The sequence below is a fragment of the Boleophthalmus pectinirostris genome, unplaced genomic scaffold, assembly GCF_026225935.1.
Source record: "Boleophthalmus pectinirostris isolate CB_2022bp ecotype Guang Dong unplaced genomic scaffold, ASM2622593v1 HiC_scaffold_11, whole genome shotgun sequence".
NCBI classification, from domain to species: domain Eukaryota; kingdom Metazoa; phylum Chordata; class Actinopteri; order Gobiiformes; family Gobiidae; genus Boleophthalmus; species Boleophthalmus pectinirostris.
The window spans coordinates 4,657,128-4,676,120 of record NW_026570994.1 but is presented as its reverse complement, the minus strand read 5'-3'; the positions used below and the strand labels follow the sequence as shown (position 1 = coordinate 4,676,120).

The following is an 18,993-nucleotide window of genomic DNA, read 5'->3' as shown; positions in this document are numbered from 1 at the left end:
AGACCACGTGTGAATAGAAAAGAAAGCACTATGATTTAATGTTGAAAATCAAAGTCGATTGTCTAAAGAAAGAGTGTTTTTTGTTGTTCGCTCCCAAAGAAAAGTCATTTTCCGTCTTGGAATCTGCTCGCACTGCGCAGCCTTCAGTGTAAAATTTGGAAAAATTTCACCAACTGGCAAACAAATATGGACTTATTACCAAAAATTGAAAGAGAAATCCTGCTTATGGAGAGCTAAAGATTACATATGTGTGCAGCAGATTCCATGAAGCAAAATGACTTCTCTTTGGGAGTGAATCGCTCAACCTGAAAAAAACTAAAAAAAAAAAAAAAAAGCACATTAAATATAAAACCTTGATCGTGTTTCTAAACATACTGAAGATGAAATAATGGAAAAAAGAAAGTACGAGAAGAACTGTGTGCACCTGAGGAAGTGACAGGTGCAGAAGAGGACAGGAACTTCACTGACAAAGAAAACTCACACACACTTTATCACTTTTTAAAAATCATTTATTACGTACGATGGTTTGTCAGCTGACCTTCATCCAGTGTAGTACAGGTAATACTTGTACTATTCTGGTATACTGTATCAGAAGTGGGACCAAGTCGTTGTTTTGTTCAAGTCTCAAGTCTTTGACCTGCAGTCCTAAGTCAAATACAGGCAAGTCCAAGTCGAGTCCAAGTCATCTGCTTTGAACTCCAAGTCATTTCAAGTCTTTTATCCAAAGCACCAAAATTAGCTTCAATTTTCACAATTTATATGAAGCAAAGCGCCTTCTGCTACATCAAAACGCGTCATAGGTGTATCTGCCGCGCCATCGTTGTAGCAGCTTTAGTTCGTTGTCATGTGGGAGGGTGGCAGAAATAAGCTGCAATTTATAAAAAAAAAAAAACAAAAAAAAACGCCAAATCAATCTAAAAACCACTTCGGCGACATATACAAGGCCCACACTTCAGTCTTAGAAGGTAGAAAGCTCTGAAAAGTTGATTTTACATGAGATGGGCCCTTTAAACTAAATTGTACTTTAAATATGAGTATGTATATAAGAGTCGTACAAATGCGGAAAAAAAAAAAAAAGAGGACTGGGGGGAGGGTGCCCCGTTGGCCCCCCCCTAGGACCACCTCTGGACTCACGATACAAAAGGAAAAGTGCAGGAACTGACAAATAAGGGTCAAAGGACAATATTTTTTGCATTATCTTCATTAGAGCAACTAGTTGTCAAATCTTGGGAGCCCTAATTATTATACTTTTGTCTGGACAAAACAGAAACTTTGAAGTCATTTTTCTCAGTTTCACACTCTGGAGACTTAAGATTTTTTGCTTTTAGTGCAGCATACTACGGAACATTTCAGGCAAAGCGATAACATACTGTTATACTTGTTATACTGTTGTACTATAAATATGAGAATTTATATAAGATTCGTACAAATGTGGAAAAAAAAAAGAAGTGAGGACCGGGGAGGGTGCCCCGTGGCCTCCCCCCTAGGACCACCCCTGGACTCATGATACAAAAGGAAGAGTACAGGAACTGACAAATAAGGGTCAGAGGTCAATATTTTTCGCATTACAAATATTTTTTCGTTATAGTAACTAGTTGTCAAATCATGGGATCTTTAAATATTTATTATACTTTCGTCTGGACAAAACAGAAACTTTGAAGTCATTTTTATCAATTTCACACTCTGGAGACTTAAATTTTTTTTGTTTTTAGTGCAGTATACTATGGAACATTTCAAGCAAAGCGATAACATACTGTATACATCCGCCAGAAAAGTTGCACAGTGCGCCTTTAAAACCAGAATAACACTGAAACATTGAGGCATGGTCCTGCACCTGAATCTCAGTTAATATTAACTACACTTAAACTAAATTGTACTTTAAATATGACTATTTATATAAGAGTTGTACAAATGCAAAACCACCCCTGGGTTCAAAATACAAAATATACAAAAGGAAGAGTACAGGAACTGACAAGTAAAGGTCAGAGGTCAATATTTTTGGCATTACTTTTTTTTTGTTACAGTAACTAGTTGTCAAGTTGTTGACTTCAGATTTTTTGCTTTTAGTGCTGTACACTATGGAACATTTCAGGCAAAGTGATAACATACTGTCTACTTCCGCCAGAAAAGTTGCACAGTGCACCTTTAAATCCAGAATATTACTGAAACTACGTGACCAAATGCTTGTTGCTCGCAGACAGGATGTAGGTCCACCTGTCCACGCTGCTTATCCGACTACCTGTTGATGCTGCTCGGGGGAGATGAGCCTCCGGAGACCGACGTGTCCGGTGGAGGTGGAGGAGGTGGTGGTGGTGCTCGGAGTTGTACGTTTGCGCGCGTGAATGCAAATGAGCCAAACATCTGGTGCAGCTGCGCATTGCGTTCCCCCCGCGCCGATAAACGCTGATAATCAACTGTCGCTGCCCAGTGTCAAAGGGAGGAACCGAAATCCGTACCTCCTCCTCCTCTTCATCCTCCTCCCCTCCTCTTCTCACACGACGTACGCGACACCCGGGGCTCCGCTGCTCTCCCTCCTCCGCCGCGCAGAGCCGAGCCGATCCATCCATCCAGCGACACCGACACTTGCAGCCATTTTACGCAGAGGGGAGCGTGAGAGCATGCGGCGGTGAGGAGGACCGTGCCGTGCCGTACCTGGCGTAAAAAAAAAAAAAAAAAATGGTGAAACGCAAAAGCCTGGACGATGGCGAGCCAGAGTGCGGGAAAGGCGTACCGTTCCCCATCCAGACGTTCCTATGGCGGCAGACCAGGTACGTACGCGCGGGGGGGACTGTGCACCTACGAACCGCGTACGTGTGTGTGCGCGAGGGGAGACGGATAACAGGTGGGTTCGTGGAGGTGTCTGAACGGGAAAAGCCGGATGACACGACGGCGGTTTGACATAACGCACCGATGTTTGACGTGTCGTTGTCGGTACGCGTACATGTGAGCAGATGTTGCGTCTGGAATACGTGGAATCGTGTTGACAATCTGTACGTCGAGTCTGGATTTATCATGTCACGTAAAATCCAAACAGTGACACCGAATGAAATGCCAAAATGTTGACGTAATCTCGAGTTTACGTTGTGATTTTGACACGTAAATGATTTTATTTTGCTGAAATTTGGGGTTTAACATTGCCAGAGGTCATTCCGTTTCCTACGCCGCTCATTTGCATAATTGTGTGTCGTTTTTTTCTTTCCGTAGCGCGTTTCTGCGACCGAAGTTGGGCAAACAGTATGAAGCATCGTGCGTGGTAAGTTATTTTGCATAATCTTTGTAACGAACGAGCTCTGTCTGTGTGTAATCTGTTTATGCACCTGAACTGCTCCGCACATTAACAAATGAGTTTCCCCTGGCACGGTTGTTACGCGTATTATCCGGACCGTGCGTTTTTTTTTACGGTCTCATATTCGTAATGACGTGCCTCAAAAGCAAAAGCACATGGACAGAGTGGACAGAATGTGTACTGGAGAACGGGATTGGTTGTCACATGGTTTGGTTGTCACTCTGCGTGTGAAGGATGCAAAAAAGATGGACTAAAATGTTTAAAAACTTGCAAATTTCACATAAGTTTTCAGATGTTCAAAGCTTAATCACGTGTACCACTAAAAAGGGAAAAGTAAGAGCTACAACTGACACATTTTTAAATAGGCTGTACTAAAAAGTGCAGCTGGGGCTGGTTGTCACTTAAGGCACATTTTGTTATGTGAGACTTTAATCTTGTTTCTTGTGTTGAAATGGGATTTTTAAGATAAACCTTTTCGAGCTATTCAGATAAATGTAAGAAATGTGACAGCCAACCCCGTTTCCCCTACTCAAGTAAGAGTAATGGTGCTTAAAAATATATATATACATTACTCAAGTGTAAGTACAAATTAGTGACTGGAGTAATTACACAAGTAAGAGTAAAACAGATATTTGAAAAACTACAATTTGAACCATTTGGGAGTAAAATGTGTCAGACTTTTGAGTTAAAGGATCTGTACTTAGCCTGTGCACTTACAGTTTAAAAACAGCTAGTACCTGTATCACCAGAGCTTTAACCTGCAGACAGAGACACATCCAAGTTTGTCTCATTCTCAGTTTATGTTCAGGCCTCATGTAAAAGCTCAGAACCTCCAGAATTCCCTGTCTGAGCTGCAGAGGCTGCACTAGCACTGACTCATGACTGGTGCTGGGGTTTAGGTTTAAAGCTTACATCAGGATTACAGTTATTATCACAACTGTATTTGATTTGAACCTTTGTCTGGGGACTCATTATATGTCATGTTTATGGAATTGAAAATCTAAATTTTACCTACAGTTCTTTAATGTAATCAGACGGACACAACAGTAAATAATGCACAGATATAGATTTAAAATAACACAACAGACACTCATCAAATAAATATAATATACATAAATATCTTGAGATAATAAACATGAAACAGTTACCTTAATGTTGTTAGAGTAAAGCTTTTGTCACTATAGACTCAGTGGGAAGAGTAACCCCAACTTTTACTCAAGTAAGAGTACTGTTACACTGTACAATAGAGTACTCAAGTACGAGCACTGTTACACAGTACAATAGAGTACTCAAGTACGAGCACTGTTACACTGTACAATAGAGTACTCAAGTAAAAGTACTGTTACACTGTACAATATATTATTTAGTAAGTGTGCTTTTACTTCAAATTAAATGACAGAATTAGAAGTAAAAGTATCGTGTCAGAAAAGTTAAATTTCATCAGAAAAGTCATGTAAAAGTAACTGAGTAAATGTAACTAAATGTAAGTGAGTAGTACCCATCATACTCTCAGGGCCATGTAGGACGGTCAGACACTCAGATACAAAGACTCTTCAGTTGTGGGGTATTTGGCTGACCTCCCTCCTCTCTCCTCCCTCCTCTCTCTCGTGCGTCTCTTCAGTCGTTTGAGCGCGTGCTGGTGGAACATAAGCTCCACGGCCTGTCTCCGGCTCTCTCTGAGGCCATCCAGAGCATCTCTCGCTGGGAGCTGGTGCAGGCGGCGCTGCCCCACGTGCTCCACTGCACCGCCATCCTGCTGTCCAACAGGAACAAGCTGGGTGAGATCTGGAGATACGGGTCAAATGCACTGGACATATTCCCCTTCTTAAAGCCATGTTATAATGCTGTTATCAAACACAGACCTGGAGCATGGTTTTGTTTTATTCACACATGTTTGAGTAAACCTGCATTATTAGTCTGTCTGTATCTCCAAAGCTGTCACAGGGCACAAGTTACCCTTTACCTTTTGTTCAGTAGAGATTGGCAATTCTGGACTAAAATCATCCAGAAGATTCTAGTGAGTGTGTACGGAGTTTAAAAACACAGTGGGGCACGTCCTGTATTACTCAGCCTAAATATGCAGGGTTTGTGAATGAAACAAAACACAACTCCTGGTGTGAACAAACAACATTATAACATAGAGGTGTATATAGCATGATACAAGTCATTTAATGTATATAGTAAAATGTCTACACTCTCATTCTCTCAGAATTTATGGTGTAACTTTTAGTTTAGTCACCGTCTTTAATGGGCAATATTAATGTGTTCTAGGCAACTGATAACTGGGATATTTCCCACTTCCATCCAGCTGAAGCTCTGAGGTCAGAACTCAGAGTGTTTATCTGGGAAATATTCGAGCTCCCAGTTACCTGGAACACAGCATGATTAATTATTAAACCAAATAAGTTAATTTGGTCTTTTTATGTGCTCTAACTTCTTCTTTTAAAGACAATACAGTAAAATGTATTTACCATGTTGACATGTTTCGGCTGCTGCTGCTGCTAGATCTTCAGAACTGTCCCCAGTGTTGGTGGGGACTTGTTGTATATCAGCTGTTGTTAGCCTGATGAACCTGGCAGGTCACTCAGACTGACCACACCTCCCCTCGCCCTGTGTTCTCTGGAGGCCCCAAACACAAAAACATATCAGGGAGACTCACCAGAACACAAAACGACAAAGCAGGACAGGAAAATCTAAAATTCCCCTTATCAGAGCACTGTAAAAGAAAGAAGCACATTCTGGATTGGGACAGGGCTCGGGTCATTGGATCGGAAAACAATGAGTTCAAATGCTGGATCAGGGAGGAGAAACAAGACACGGACACTCGGACAGCATGAACGGAGCGTTCCTCCTTTCACATACGTGGGGCACCCTCCTCCAGAGAACACCGGGTGACAGGAGGCGTGGTCAGTCTGAGCAGGCAGGTCCATCAGGCTGACCACGCCTACAGGAAGTAACAACAGCTGATATACGACACACGTCACCACCAACACCGAGGACAGTTCTGCAGATGCAGTCGCCGAAACATGTCAACAAGGTAAATACACGTCATTGTATTGTCTTTAAAAAAGTTAGTATAAATAAATAAGTTTGTTGGTATAAATAATGAATGCTTTGCTAGGAATGCTCCACAGTATGACTTTAAAATATTATATCTAGCATAATGTCCTATTTTTGTTCTATTAATATTTACTTATTGTTATCATGAGTAGGATCACCTCTCCACAAACCTTACCTGTAAGAAAAGAAAAGAATTGTTTTCATTCATTAAAAAAGATTGATGTAGATGTTTTTTTGTAATATATGATTTATTTTTATATTTAAATATTTGATGTTAACTGAATGTATTTTTGAGTAGCTTAACTACTACTACTACTACTACTACTACTACTACTACTACTACTACTACTACTACTACTACTACTACTACTACTACTACTACTACTACTACTACTACTACTACTACTACTACTACTACTACTACTACTACTACTACTACTACTACTACTACTACTACTACTACTACTACTACTACTACTACTACTACTACTACTACTACTACTACTACTACTACTACTACTACTACTACTACTACTACTACTACTACTACTACTACTACTACTACTACTACTACTACTACTACTACTACTACTACTACTACTACTACTACTACTACTACTACTACTACTACTACTACTACTACTACTACTACTACTACTACTACTACTACTACTACTACTACTACTACTACTACTACTACTACTACTACTACTACTACTACTACTACTACTACTACTACTACTACTACTACTACTACTACTACTACTACTACTACTACTACTACCACTACTACTACTACTACTACTACTACTACTACTACTACTACTACTACCACTACTACTACTACTACTACTACTACTACTACTACTACTACTACTACTACTACTACTACTACTACTACTACTACTACTACTACTACTACTACTACTACTACTACTACTACTACTACTACCACTACTACTACTACTACTACTACTACTACTACTACTACTACTACTACTACTACTACTACTACTACTACTACTACTACTACTACTACTACTACTACTACTACTACTACTACTACTACTACTACTACTACTACTACTACTACTACTACTACTACTACTACTACTACCACTACTACTACTACTACTACTACTACTACTACTACTACTACTACTACTACTACTACTACTACTACTACTACTACTACTACTACTACTACTACTACTACTACTACTACTACTACTACTACTACTACTACTACTACTACTACTACTACTACTACTACTACTACTACTACTACTACTACTACTACTACTACTACTACTACTACTACTACTACTACTACTACTACTACTACTACTACTACTACTACTACTACTACTACTACTACTACTACTACTACTACTACTACTACTACTACTACTACTACTACTACTACTACTACTACTACTACTACTACTACTACTACTACTACTACTACTACTACTACTACTACTACTACTACCGACTACTACTACTACTACTACTACTACTACTACTACTACTACTACTACTACTACTACTACTACTACTACTGACTACTACTAGGTACTACTAGTACTACTTGGATACAACATAAAAGTGACTAAAATGTCAGTATCAAAATTCTAAATCCTCTGTTGTATCACAGGGCACCAGGACAAACTGGGCGTGGCGGAGACCAAGCTTTTGCACACGTTACACTGGATGTTACTGGACGCGCCGCAGGAGTGCGCCCAGGAGCCCGGCCTGGGTCACGGGGGCGGGGCCTTCCTTCAGCCCGTAGGGGGCGGCAGCGGCAGCGGCGGGGGGTACCTCCAGCCCGCGGGGAACCAGGCCGGACCCCCCGGCTCTGGGTCGGGCTCCGGGTCGGCTCTGGGGGGGTCCGGAGCCCAGTACGGCGGCTCTCTCCTGGAGGACGACGAACAGACTCGGACCAAACTGTTCCAGAAGAGCATGGCCACTGTGGAGTTGTTTGTGTTCCTGTTTGCTCCTCTCATCCACCGCATCAAGGTATGAAACAAAAAATCAGTTTAGTTCTATTTTGCAGTGACATTCTGCTGGGGGTGTTCTACATGTATCTCTAAGGTGGAATGTTCAGCAGTTAGTGCCATGGAGGACACATTAGCAAACGCTGTCAAAAAAGTGTTAGGATGGATTTAAACAACACATTGACACATGAGCTTGTGATCAATATGAGTGTTGATGATCCTGTTTAATCCTGTTTGATTTTCAGCTAAAAGTGAGAGTGACTAACTGAAAAAGTGTTGGCTTTGAACTATAATTTTATGTGTGAGGAGCTTGTTTAACATCACAAAGCAGCTCATCTGTTGTAATTCCAACTAAATTATTTTTTCCTGGCCAAATTGTGTTAAAACAACTTCCAAATCAAAGTCTAACAAAGCCTTAGACAGAGCAGTGCCCATAGTTAGTATCACACTCCTGGAGAATGATGACGACACCAAACATGCAAAATATCAATATTTTTTATTTAATTTTTATTGGTATCTATTGAGATAAGGCTTGTAGGTGACAAATTTGCTTTTTAAAGTTACTTCTGATAACATGTTAACAACCCCAAAACACTTTTCTAACTCTAAACATAACCCCTGTCTTAACAAAAAAAAAAATTCTTCACGTCCAATGACCAGTAATGACTTTTTGGTAACACTTCATAATAACGACACTATTTACAGCCTTAAAGCTACAGTATGTAACGTTCTGAGGGTGGTATGTCACCTGCATGATTTCATGGTGGAAATAATAAACATACCTTGAAACATTCTCCATGGAGATAGATGAATTTTATCGCATACAGTGGAATATTTTGGTCAAAAGAACAACATTTCCATGGAAACGAGCAGGAGGAGATCTCCCCCAGGACAAATAAGCCGCTCACATTAAGGGCACATGTTTTTCTGTGGTTTTCAGTGCAATAAACACAAACCCTCTCAAACAGCATCTATTTATGGACGACAGTAGCTCAGTTGGTTGAGCGTTTCTCCTCTGAACTAAAGGTTTTTGGTGTGAATCCTGCTCTTGACATTAACATCACTGGTAGAGCAGTCACATCCACTGACCCACAGGTTGGAGGTGTGATTCCAACTCCCACAGATGAATGCTGATGTTGTGTCCTTGGGAAAAACACTTAACCCACCTCACCCCCAGTGTGTGCATACACTGGTGTATGAATGTGTGTGTGAATGTGTGACTGGTTCCTTGTTGTAAAGAGCTTTGAGGGCTTTGAAGGCGGACAGGCGCTAAAAATTGTGACTATTTAAAAAGTTACATATTGTGGCTTTAACAAAGGATGAAGAAGGACTTAATTCATAATGAACAAATACTTTATTAAACATTATTCACCCTCACTAATGTCTTAATTACAGGGTTAGGGTTATCTATCTGTATTAGAGCAAAAAGAGCATACATTTGACTTGAATCTGACATTGTACATGCAGAGGATGGCATCTATAAATAAAGCTGTCGCCATAACCGCAAAAATGAATCACCGCGGTACTAAGAGGCCCACCGCGGTGCATGTTGGGCCACCTCGATCACCGCACGTGACAGACCTGACCCAGAGTCCTGCACGGGTCCATTTTTATAGACCCAGACCCGTCCGGATTCATTAACATTCCACCCGTTACCACCCGTGGCCGTGATAACCCAGGACTAACCCAGGACTAAGGTGCGCCCGTGTAGACCATCGGGTGACTGCAGGTGAAAGGACCGGTGCAGATCTCCGCGCCGCATGGAGTTAAATGCAGCAGTCACCCAATCGCGCTTTGTAGATACTTGCTCCGCGTGCTCGTGCTCGTGGTTTTTTCTCTCTTAAGTCCGCGGGTACCCGACCTGGTCCAGGACTCTGACCTGACCTGGTCCAGGACTCTGACCCGAGCTGCCACAGTGAGAGCTGGAGAGATGCAGTGGCACTTGTTCCAAAGCCAAATGTTACTTCTCCCACACTACACACACTATATCCACACGACAACCAAGGTACATGTGCATCTGCACAACACGTGCATCATCAGAGAGAGTTTTGAGTGCCACTGGAAATATTATAACTCTGGGGGATGGGGGGTGGGGGAGGGGGTGCGATATCATCACACACCACACTGTTGAGCCGCTATACCGCACCGCAGGAGAAATTCCCTAACCACGACAGCCCTATCTCTAAATAATATAAAAAGTATTGTATTTTTGAGATATGAAAAAATGGTCTCTCTTAAACTAGACTTTTTTCCAGTCTTATTCACATTGCTTCACTCCTTGGGTTCCCAGTATTAAGTAATCTATTAGTAATGTGAATAAAACACTTCAACTGAGCTCAACTGTTAAAGCCCACAAATGTTCTAGAAATGTCACATAAAATTTCCTGTAGAAGTTTGGAAAATATTCAAATATTAAGAGTAACTACTGTGCCTAATGAGATTATTTTTGGTCCCAAAATTGTTGTAATAACTTAATAAAATCATAGCTATTGTCATCATTATGTTTTTGTACTGTTTTTCAAACTTTTCAACTATTAAGATGTATTTTTTGCCAGTAGCACTTCTGTCCGCACTACTCCAGCTCATAGCCAGTCTACCCAAACAGAGTACTTTACAAATGAGGCCCGTCTCTCAGATTTCAGCCGTGTACTCTACTGTCTGGGGACTATTGATCTGTGTTTACAAGACTTTAGTCCAGTTACAATCCTCCAGAGACTCCACGCCAATCATAAACACACACTCCATCACTGCAGAGCCGACCGTTTGTGTAACAGAGTTTTAGAACACCATGTCTTCTGATACTTGATAAATACTTAATGCCATTTTATTTAATTACTTTTCCTTCTCTCTTGTTCTTCCCTTCACAATCCATCCTCCTTTTCCCCCCGTTTTCTGCTCTCCTCCTCCGTCCCTTGCTCCCTGTCTTTCTCTTTCTCCCTCGCTTTCTCCCTCTCTCCACCCTCTGTCCCCTCCTCTCTCCTCCCTGCCTCCTCTTTCTCCTCCCTCGCTCTCTCCTCCGTCCCTTTCTCCCTCCCTCTCTCCGCCTTCCTTCCCTCTCCTCCATCTCTCCCCCCTCCTTCTCTCCTCCCTCTCTTTCTCTCTCCTCCCTCTCTCTCCTCTCTCCTTCTCTTCTCCCTCTCTCCCTCCCTCCTTCTCTCCTCTCTCTCTCCTCCCACTCTCCTCTCCTCCCTCCTCCCTCTCCCTTTCTTCTTCCTCCCTCCTCCCGCTCTCCTCTCCCTCTCTCCTTCTTTTCTCCCTCTCTTCTCTCTCTCCTCTATCTCACCTTTCTCCTTCTCTCCTCTCTCTTCTCTCCTCCATCTCTCGTCTCTCTCACCTTTCTCCTTCTCTCCTCCCGCTGTCTTCTCCCTCCTCTCCCTCCCTCTCTCCTCTCTCTCCTCCTTCCCTCCTCTCTCCTCTCTCTCCCCTCCCTCTCCTCCCTCTCCTCCCTCTCTCCTCCTCTCTCTCCTCTCTCTCCTCTCTCTCTCTCTCCTCTCTCTCTCTCTCTCCTCTCTCTCCTCCCTCTCCTCCCTCTCCCTTTCTTCTCCCTCTCTTCTTCTCTCTCTCCTCTCTCCATCTCTCCTCCCTTTTCCCTCTCTCCTTCTCTCCTCTCTTCTCTCTTGTCTCTCCTTCTCTCCCCTGTCTCTCCTCTCTCCTTCTCTCTTCTATCTCTCCTCTCTCCCTCTCTCCTCCCTCTCTCTCCTCCGTTGTAAAAAAGTAAAGTAAACGTGTTTGTTTTGCAGGAGTCAGACCTGACGTTCCGTTTGGCCAGTGGTTTGGTGATTTGGCAGCCCATGTGGGAGCACAGACAGCCGGACATCCCGGCCTTCACCACACTCATCAAACCGCTCAGGAACATCGTCACAGGTACTGACACAACGACACTGTTCTTATGATCGTGTGTAAAATGTCTAAAAACTCTCGTCCAGGTAGAATCCATGGCAAAGGAGATGTTGTTATTAACATGGAGTTACTGGAGATGATGATCAGATACGTTTTCTTATTAGGCTCACAGATACAGAAACAGCCTATACTAGCGCTAGGTATCATTAAGAAGTTGCCGATACGATACAGAACCTCGATACACAGACCACGATACAATACATATCTCCATACATTGAGCTTTTGATTCAATACGATATATTTGAAATCGATTCAATATGGTTCAATAAAAATAAAGTCTAAATCATGTCTGTGATACTAAAAGTCTTTGTTAAACCACTTCTTGTGCAAAGTTTAAATGAAACACGAACATTTAACTCATCAAAACAGTGAAAATGTCAAATGTGTCGCATAAATGAGTTTCCCATACAACAAAACTGTAGGTGTAACAAAATAAATTACTGAAATATAAAAAAAAAAAGATCTTGGAGATATATATTGATACAGCAGCCCACAATATCAATACTGTATCATCACATTAAACGACACAGTATATTGATATTTCAGTGTTTTTGCACAGCCCTAGCCCATAGCTCTATCTACAATGAGTATAAAGTATAAAAAGTAACTTCATTATTCTTTAATGTGCACTGAAGCGTGTTATTTAAAATGCTCTCAGATCTGAGTGACGTTACTAGAACATTTTGCTTTTGCTTTAGTATTGTAAATAAATCCTTTTAAATTTTTGTTTTTGTCAGAGAAAGGTACTGTTTTACAAAGCAAGACTTTTTAAAAACTTTAAGTTGGAGAACATTGTCATGTGTGAAACTGGCTTTTTTGTTTCGTAAAGATGGTTTAGATCATTATTTTTTTTCCTTGGGGCAACATGAGAAACAGAAAATACTGTGGAAGGCCAAAATGCTTCACTCATTTCTGCATAATATTAATTGTGTTTCTTTATAAAAAGCTGTAAATATCATTGTTTTGATGAACTGCTCAGACTGGGAAGAGTTTATGTTCTGACAAAACAATGAAAAAGTGAGACTGCCTTACAAAAAATGTCATTTAAAAAAACACCTCTAAAATAAAAGCAATGCAGCTTTAGTCCATGCATGAGGTCAAATGATAAAATATGTTTATCTTGTAATTCCAAATGAGCTTAAATGGGCCAGTCAGAGTCAACCAAAGGGCCTAACTAACTAGAGGTTTCTCCTGAGAAAGAGATTTGATTGGACAGTTCACTTCAGTTCACAAAATCTGGCTTGAAAATCGTTAATGAACAAATTATTTCAGATAACAGGGCAGATAACATAAGATTTTTCTTCTTTCTGCTCCTTTTCATTCATTTCTTGTATGTCTGATGTTGTGACACTGTCGATGTCTTTTTATGCTTTATGAATGTAATAAATAAACAAAAATAAAATAAATTATTTACCCAAAGCACGGTCCACTGTCTTATGACCTGTTTGTCTATGATGCCAGCCTCCTTTGGTTTAGCGTTTCCATGGTGGATCATCTATTAAACTCAAGATGAACTAACTCTGAGTTTTCTAACTTGACTCGAAACCTGTTTTCTGAAACTGAAAAGTCTGTCTTGTTTGTCTCAGAGATCAACTTTTGCTTCATGTGGTCAATCCGGTCAATAACAAAGACACCAGCTCAAAACATCTGCGTTATTCCAGCTCATCCTTCAACGTTCTAACCTCGCCTACACCTCCTAATAAATGGAAACATGTCATCATCTGTTTTGTTTTGTTCTGTTCCAGCCAAGAGGAACTCCCCGATCAACAACCAGTGCAGCCCTCACGGATCTGGCAACCCTGCTCCCATGGTAGGCTCCCTCTTCCTCTTTTTCACGCTCGTCTTCCCGTCTGCAGACTCTCCCTTGATAGTTAAAGGCGCCATGTTGGGACTGTGTCAGATGCCCTTCCCCCTCCCTCTTGATAATATCCCCACGAGGCCATGGCTGGTTATATTCATTAGCGTCGGCCATCCGGGAGCATTAGTGCGGTTAGCCTGGGTCATGGAGGAAGCGCTCCATCCCGCCTCTCAGGCTTTAATTATCAGGATGTTCAGCAGGTTGCTAGGGCAGCCACATACATTTTAATGGTTAAAATTAACAAGTCCCCAAGGCTGCAGTCATAATAGTATATATTAAGTGGTATAATGTCTTCCAAAAAAAGACAAAATCAACTACAAAATGTCTCCATGACGTTTTATTCTGTGTAAAAGCTGTTAGCTCTGTAGTTCAGATCTCTACAAACATGTTCTGAAATGTCACTTTGCATCAGATGCCCTCCCTGTGTGTCCATGGGGTCTTGTTCTGTGTAAAAATTTGCTGTCCCTGTACTTTAAACCTTCAAGACCTAAGGGCAAGGATTTTTAACTCTCTCCTATTAAAACTCCCAATTTTACCCCCTGATAAAGTGTTATATAATGTATTTTCTGCACTATAGAGCGCTCTGGATTATAAGGCGCATTGAATGGTTTGCTTTCTAACTTTTTTCACATATAAACCACACCGGGCTATAAGGTGCATTAAACGAAACACAACAGTTAGATAAGTCAGTCAAACTTTATTTAACACTTTCACAATAACTCAACTTTGTTCAATTGTAACGCGTAAAAAAATCCTGTCTGAGACACTAAATTGTTCGTGTATTCACAATAACTCATAATTGTTCAAACAGTTGGGTGACTCCAGCGTCCACACGTCCACATCCCTCTCGTCATTATCCGAGTCAGTGTGGTTACTGTTCTCTGACAGTTCAGTGATGATTCTGGTCTTGGTGAAAGCTCGGACCACAGTTGATACTGATCCTTAGCCCAGGCGTCCACGATCCGTTGGCAGATCGTGGCGTAAGTGGCTCGGCGCTGTCTCCCTGTCTTGGTGAATGTGTGTTCTCCTTCTCTCATCCACTGCTCCCACACAGCTCGCACTTTCACTTTAGAACAGCCTTGAGTTTAAAGTGGGCGTTATAAGCGTGTGGGATTTTGATATTAAAAGGAATCACAATATGTATTACTCCTGATGCTCCTGACTACGGAGGCTGTAACACTGCAGGTGGTGCAGCTTTGTAGTTTACTAAAGTCGTACTAAGACACACAAATAAATTCATATATAAGGCGCTCTGGATTATAAGACGCGCAGTTGTTTTTGGATGAAATTAAAGGCTTTTAAGTGTGCCCTATAGTGTGGAAAATACGGTACAACCTGTTATTTCACAATCTGCTGCTGTAGTTGTGTCTATGGCTGTAATAAAAGCTACAGGACAAGAAATACAAAAAAAAAAAAAAACTAACTTTTTGGACTTTAAAAAAATGCTTAATTTAGGGCCTTAGGTACAAAAGTGCAAAATATCAAGTGTGTAAGTAAACTCAAAATATCCTTATTGCCTCAAAACAAAAAAAAAGTGCAATGGCCCCATGACTTTCCTGGGGTCAGTCATGGAAACAGCTGGTGTCAGGTCCAGGACTCAGAGCCACATCACTTCCTGCATTTCCATGGGGTTTATTACATTTGGAATTTGTACATTTGGGCTGAAATAAACCTTTCAAATAAAAAAACAGCAAGGGTTGTGCAATTACACAGACCAAGATGCATAATTTCCCATTTATTAGAGAAATATCTGCACTTAGAGCGGCTTTTTCAATTGTTACAAACACAGACGCTCAGAGCAGTCGACCATTTTGACTCACTTCACTCTTTGGCAAAGTTTGGACCAATCAAAATGGATGAAGGGCGTGAGTTTGGCAGAAAACAAAGCTCCTGTTGGACACTCGTTTTTCCTACATGATCATGCAGCGTGTGTGTGACGTAGGATAATGCTGGAAATATGCTCAGAAAGCCACTTTTCTCAGCTTTTCAAGGGACAAAAAAGTAAGTTTTTATCTTTTTATAGTTGGAAAGTTGTGCGTGGTTGTTTAAAACATATTCTCAGGCATTCCATCAGTCTGGAAGGGTTACAAGGCTCTACAAACATGTTCTGAAAAGCAAGAAAAGAAAAGAAAAGGTGCTGTTGGAGCCAAAATGCATTTCACCTCCTAGGCAGAAGGAGGCGCTATGGGCTTTATGTGCATTTGCCTGTTTCTCTATAGAAGGGTCAGAAAAGGTGCCCCAGGTGCTGCTAGGTCACGAGGTACACAGTTTCTTCCCATATTTCTTACCGGAATTCTGTTTATTTTGATTAAATATGGATTATGGCTACAGGGGCCAATAAAGACGCTTGACTCAATATTTTGGACTCATTTGTGGAGACACGTGTTGGGGAACCCCTTAAAAGACTCGGCAGCCAGCACTATGAAACCTTTTTGGATGGGATGGACCACTTGCTTGTTTCCATGGTGATGTTTTTTTTCCCAATATGGCATTAAACATAATCTATCGCGCAATTGTTTACTTATGGTTGGTTTTCTTTGTTTAAAATGACATTAAAAACATGGATTGTTAATGTGAGCAGGGTCGCCTCTCCACAGATCTGAACTGTAACTTGGCCTGGTGATGCTACCAGATTGTCTCCAAGGACATATATCAGTTTGACGCCATATTGTGGAACATTTCAAGTAAAGTTATGGAAAATGATAAAATGGATCAAGTCGTTTCCTTAAATTTCAACATTTAATTTTCTTCAGTGTAGTTTAGCAGTTCTTTTTTCAACAATTAATATTCCTGGACTGTTTAAAATGTGCAGAATTTTTATTTATTTGTGATTTATTTTTATTTTTTGTTCATCCCATTATTTTATTGCTTATATCTTTTCTATTGATCGCTCTCTCTCTTTCTCTTTTCCTTAGGGCTTCCAGGTGGTCTGCGAGGCCGTCCAATCTGATTCGTCCTCCCCCGCCTCCGGAGAGCAGAGCTGTCGCCGCGGTAACTCGGTGGAAAAGGGCGGCCCCTCCCAGCTGCCCTCAACCATCAAGGGACCCTCCAAGAAAAAGTGAGTGCCACTGGTCAATTGAATTAATTGACACATTCATTATTGACTTGAAAGGTCCTATGTTCCGCAAAATTGACTCTTGTGAGTTTTAAGCCGTGTTAGAATGTCGTTATCGCCTCGAAAACAGACCTGGAGTTGTGTTTCATTTAATTCACACATACAGTGGTGGAGTTAGCAATTTGGGGCCCCTAGGTGAACTTGAATTTGAGGCCCTCACTATAATATAATCATTTTATATACATTTATTGTCTGGTTTTCCCCATTGTTCTTGAGACAGGCACATCTCTATTTAATTATTTATTTTTAATTATGGTGGATGTCATATTATTTTGGTCGCCTACTAGATAATTAGAATTAGTAAGTAGTAGTTTTATTTTTTTTTGCTAGTACAATTACATTTTTGTTTACATCCATTACATGTGATTATTATTAGTTTTTTTATGATTATTGTTTTTGCTCTGAGGCCCCAGCCTTAGTGGCACTGAGGGCAATTGGATGGGGGCCCATCCAGGTTTGGGGGCCCTCGGCAGCCACCTACTTTTACCCAATGGTAGTGCAGCCTTTGCACACATATAAGTAATCTTGTCTGCGTCACCAAATCTCAAAATGCTCTGTTCGCCCTTGTGATGTCATCAAGTGGTAGTTTAAAGTTAACTGAATTTTTTGCATCAACTGAAGCAGAATAATCATAATTTGTTGCCTTTTTAAAATATTTTCAGACAATGATGCAAAGAATCCAATAAATTATAATCAATAAATAAAAAGAAATAGAATAAAAAGAAATAAGGAATAAAATCAAGCAAAAAACAGTTAAAGGAAGGCCAACCCATAAAAATGAGTTTTAAGAAGTGATTTAAAAGATGATTCTGGCTGGCGCGAGCCATGTCTCCTCAGACAGGTTGTTCCAAAGCCGAGGCATCCAGACTGAAAAGGCTTCATCAGCCTTTGTTTGGAGCCTGGACTTTGGAACAGCCACAGGGACCTGACCGAGGATCTGCAGCTGCGGGAGGCTCAGACGGTGTTAAAAGTTCTGAAATGTAACTTGGTGCAAGACCTAAACAAGCTTTAAATGTGATCAGTAGAATCTTAAAATCAGTTCTAAAACACACAGGCAGACAGTGAAGGGAAGTCTGCAATATCTTTTTGTGTACCATAGTTTAAATGAGGCTAAAACAATAGCTGTAGCTTCAGAGTTCGGCAAACCCAGGCCTGAAACTTTAGATATTTCTGGTGAAGATGTATGAAGCTTAAAAACACACAAGAGCGCTTTCTGTATCTCTACTCAATGACATCAGAAGGTGGAACAAAGTATTTTTAGTTTCAGAGAAGAACTCAGCCTAAATTTGGAGGATTTGCGTGTTAAACGTGTGAATGAAACAAAACACAACTCCAGGTCTGTTTGTGACGAGGAAACTACATAGAAAATAGTGTAATATTGGCCGTCTAAACCAGCAGCATTGATTTTTGATTTTACTCTAGCATTGATTTTTGAAGCTTTGTGTGATTTGGGGCTTGTATGAAAGTAAGAGCAGGTGGAGAATTCTGTAGACAGGTGGCGAATCTAATGGACGCTAAGTGTTTGTTTAGCTGGAATACTTGGGAAAGCTGAGTGGATCCTACTCAAAAGATTAATGTACTAGAAGGAAGTAGTAACAGTAATGGTGCACACATGGCATTCTGCACACTTCCACTTGTCAGGATTTGGTGCTGGTTCGATCGCTGTTCAGTCCTGGTACGATACTTTGGTTTGGTCCTGTCTTAGTCTTGGTTTAGTTCCGGGTTTACTCCTTGTTTAGTCCCAGTTTTTGATATGATGTGAACGCAGCCTTTAGTG

The 18,993-nt window shown here is 41.0% G+C and overlaps 1 protein-coding gene across 1 annotated transcript in view; it reads left to right on the top strand.

Moving 5' to 3' along the window:
- Positions 1-2,676: 2,676 nt before the first annotated feature.
- LOC110170912 (unc-80 homolog, NALCN channel complex subunit) overlaps positions 2,677-18,993 on the top strand; it is a 104,147-nt gene continuing 87,830 nt past the window's right edge. Inside the window, 7 exon segments of the mRNA XM_055166707.1 lie at positions 2,677-2,768; positions 3,205-3,253; positions 4,908-5,064; positions 8,004-8,365; positions 12,084-12,207; positions 13,989-14,053; positions 17,017-17,159. Of these exon segments, the coding sequence (XP_055022682.1) occupies positions 2,677-2,768; positions 3,205-3,253; positions 4,908-5,064; positions 8,004-8,365; positions 12,084-12,207; positions 13,989-14,053; positions 17,017-17,159 (992 nt within the window).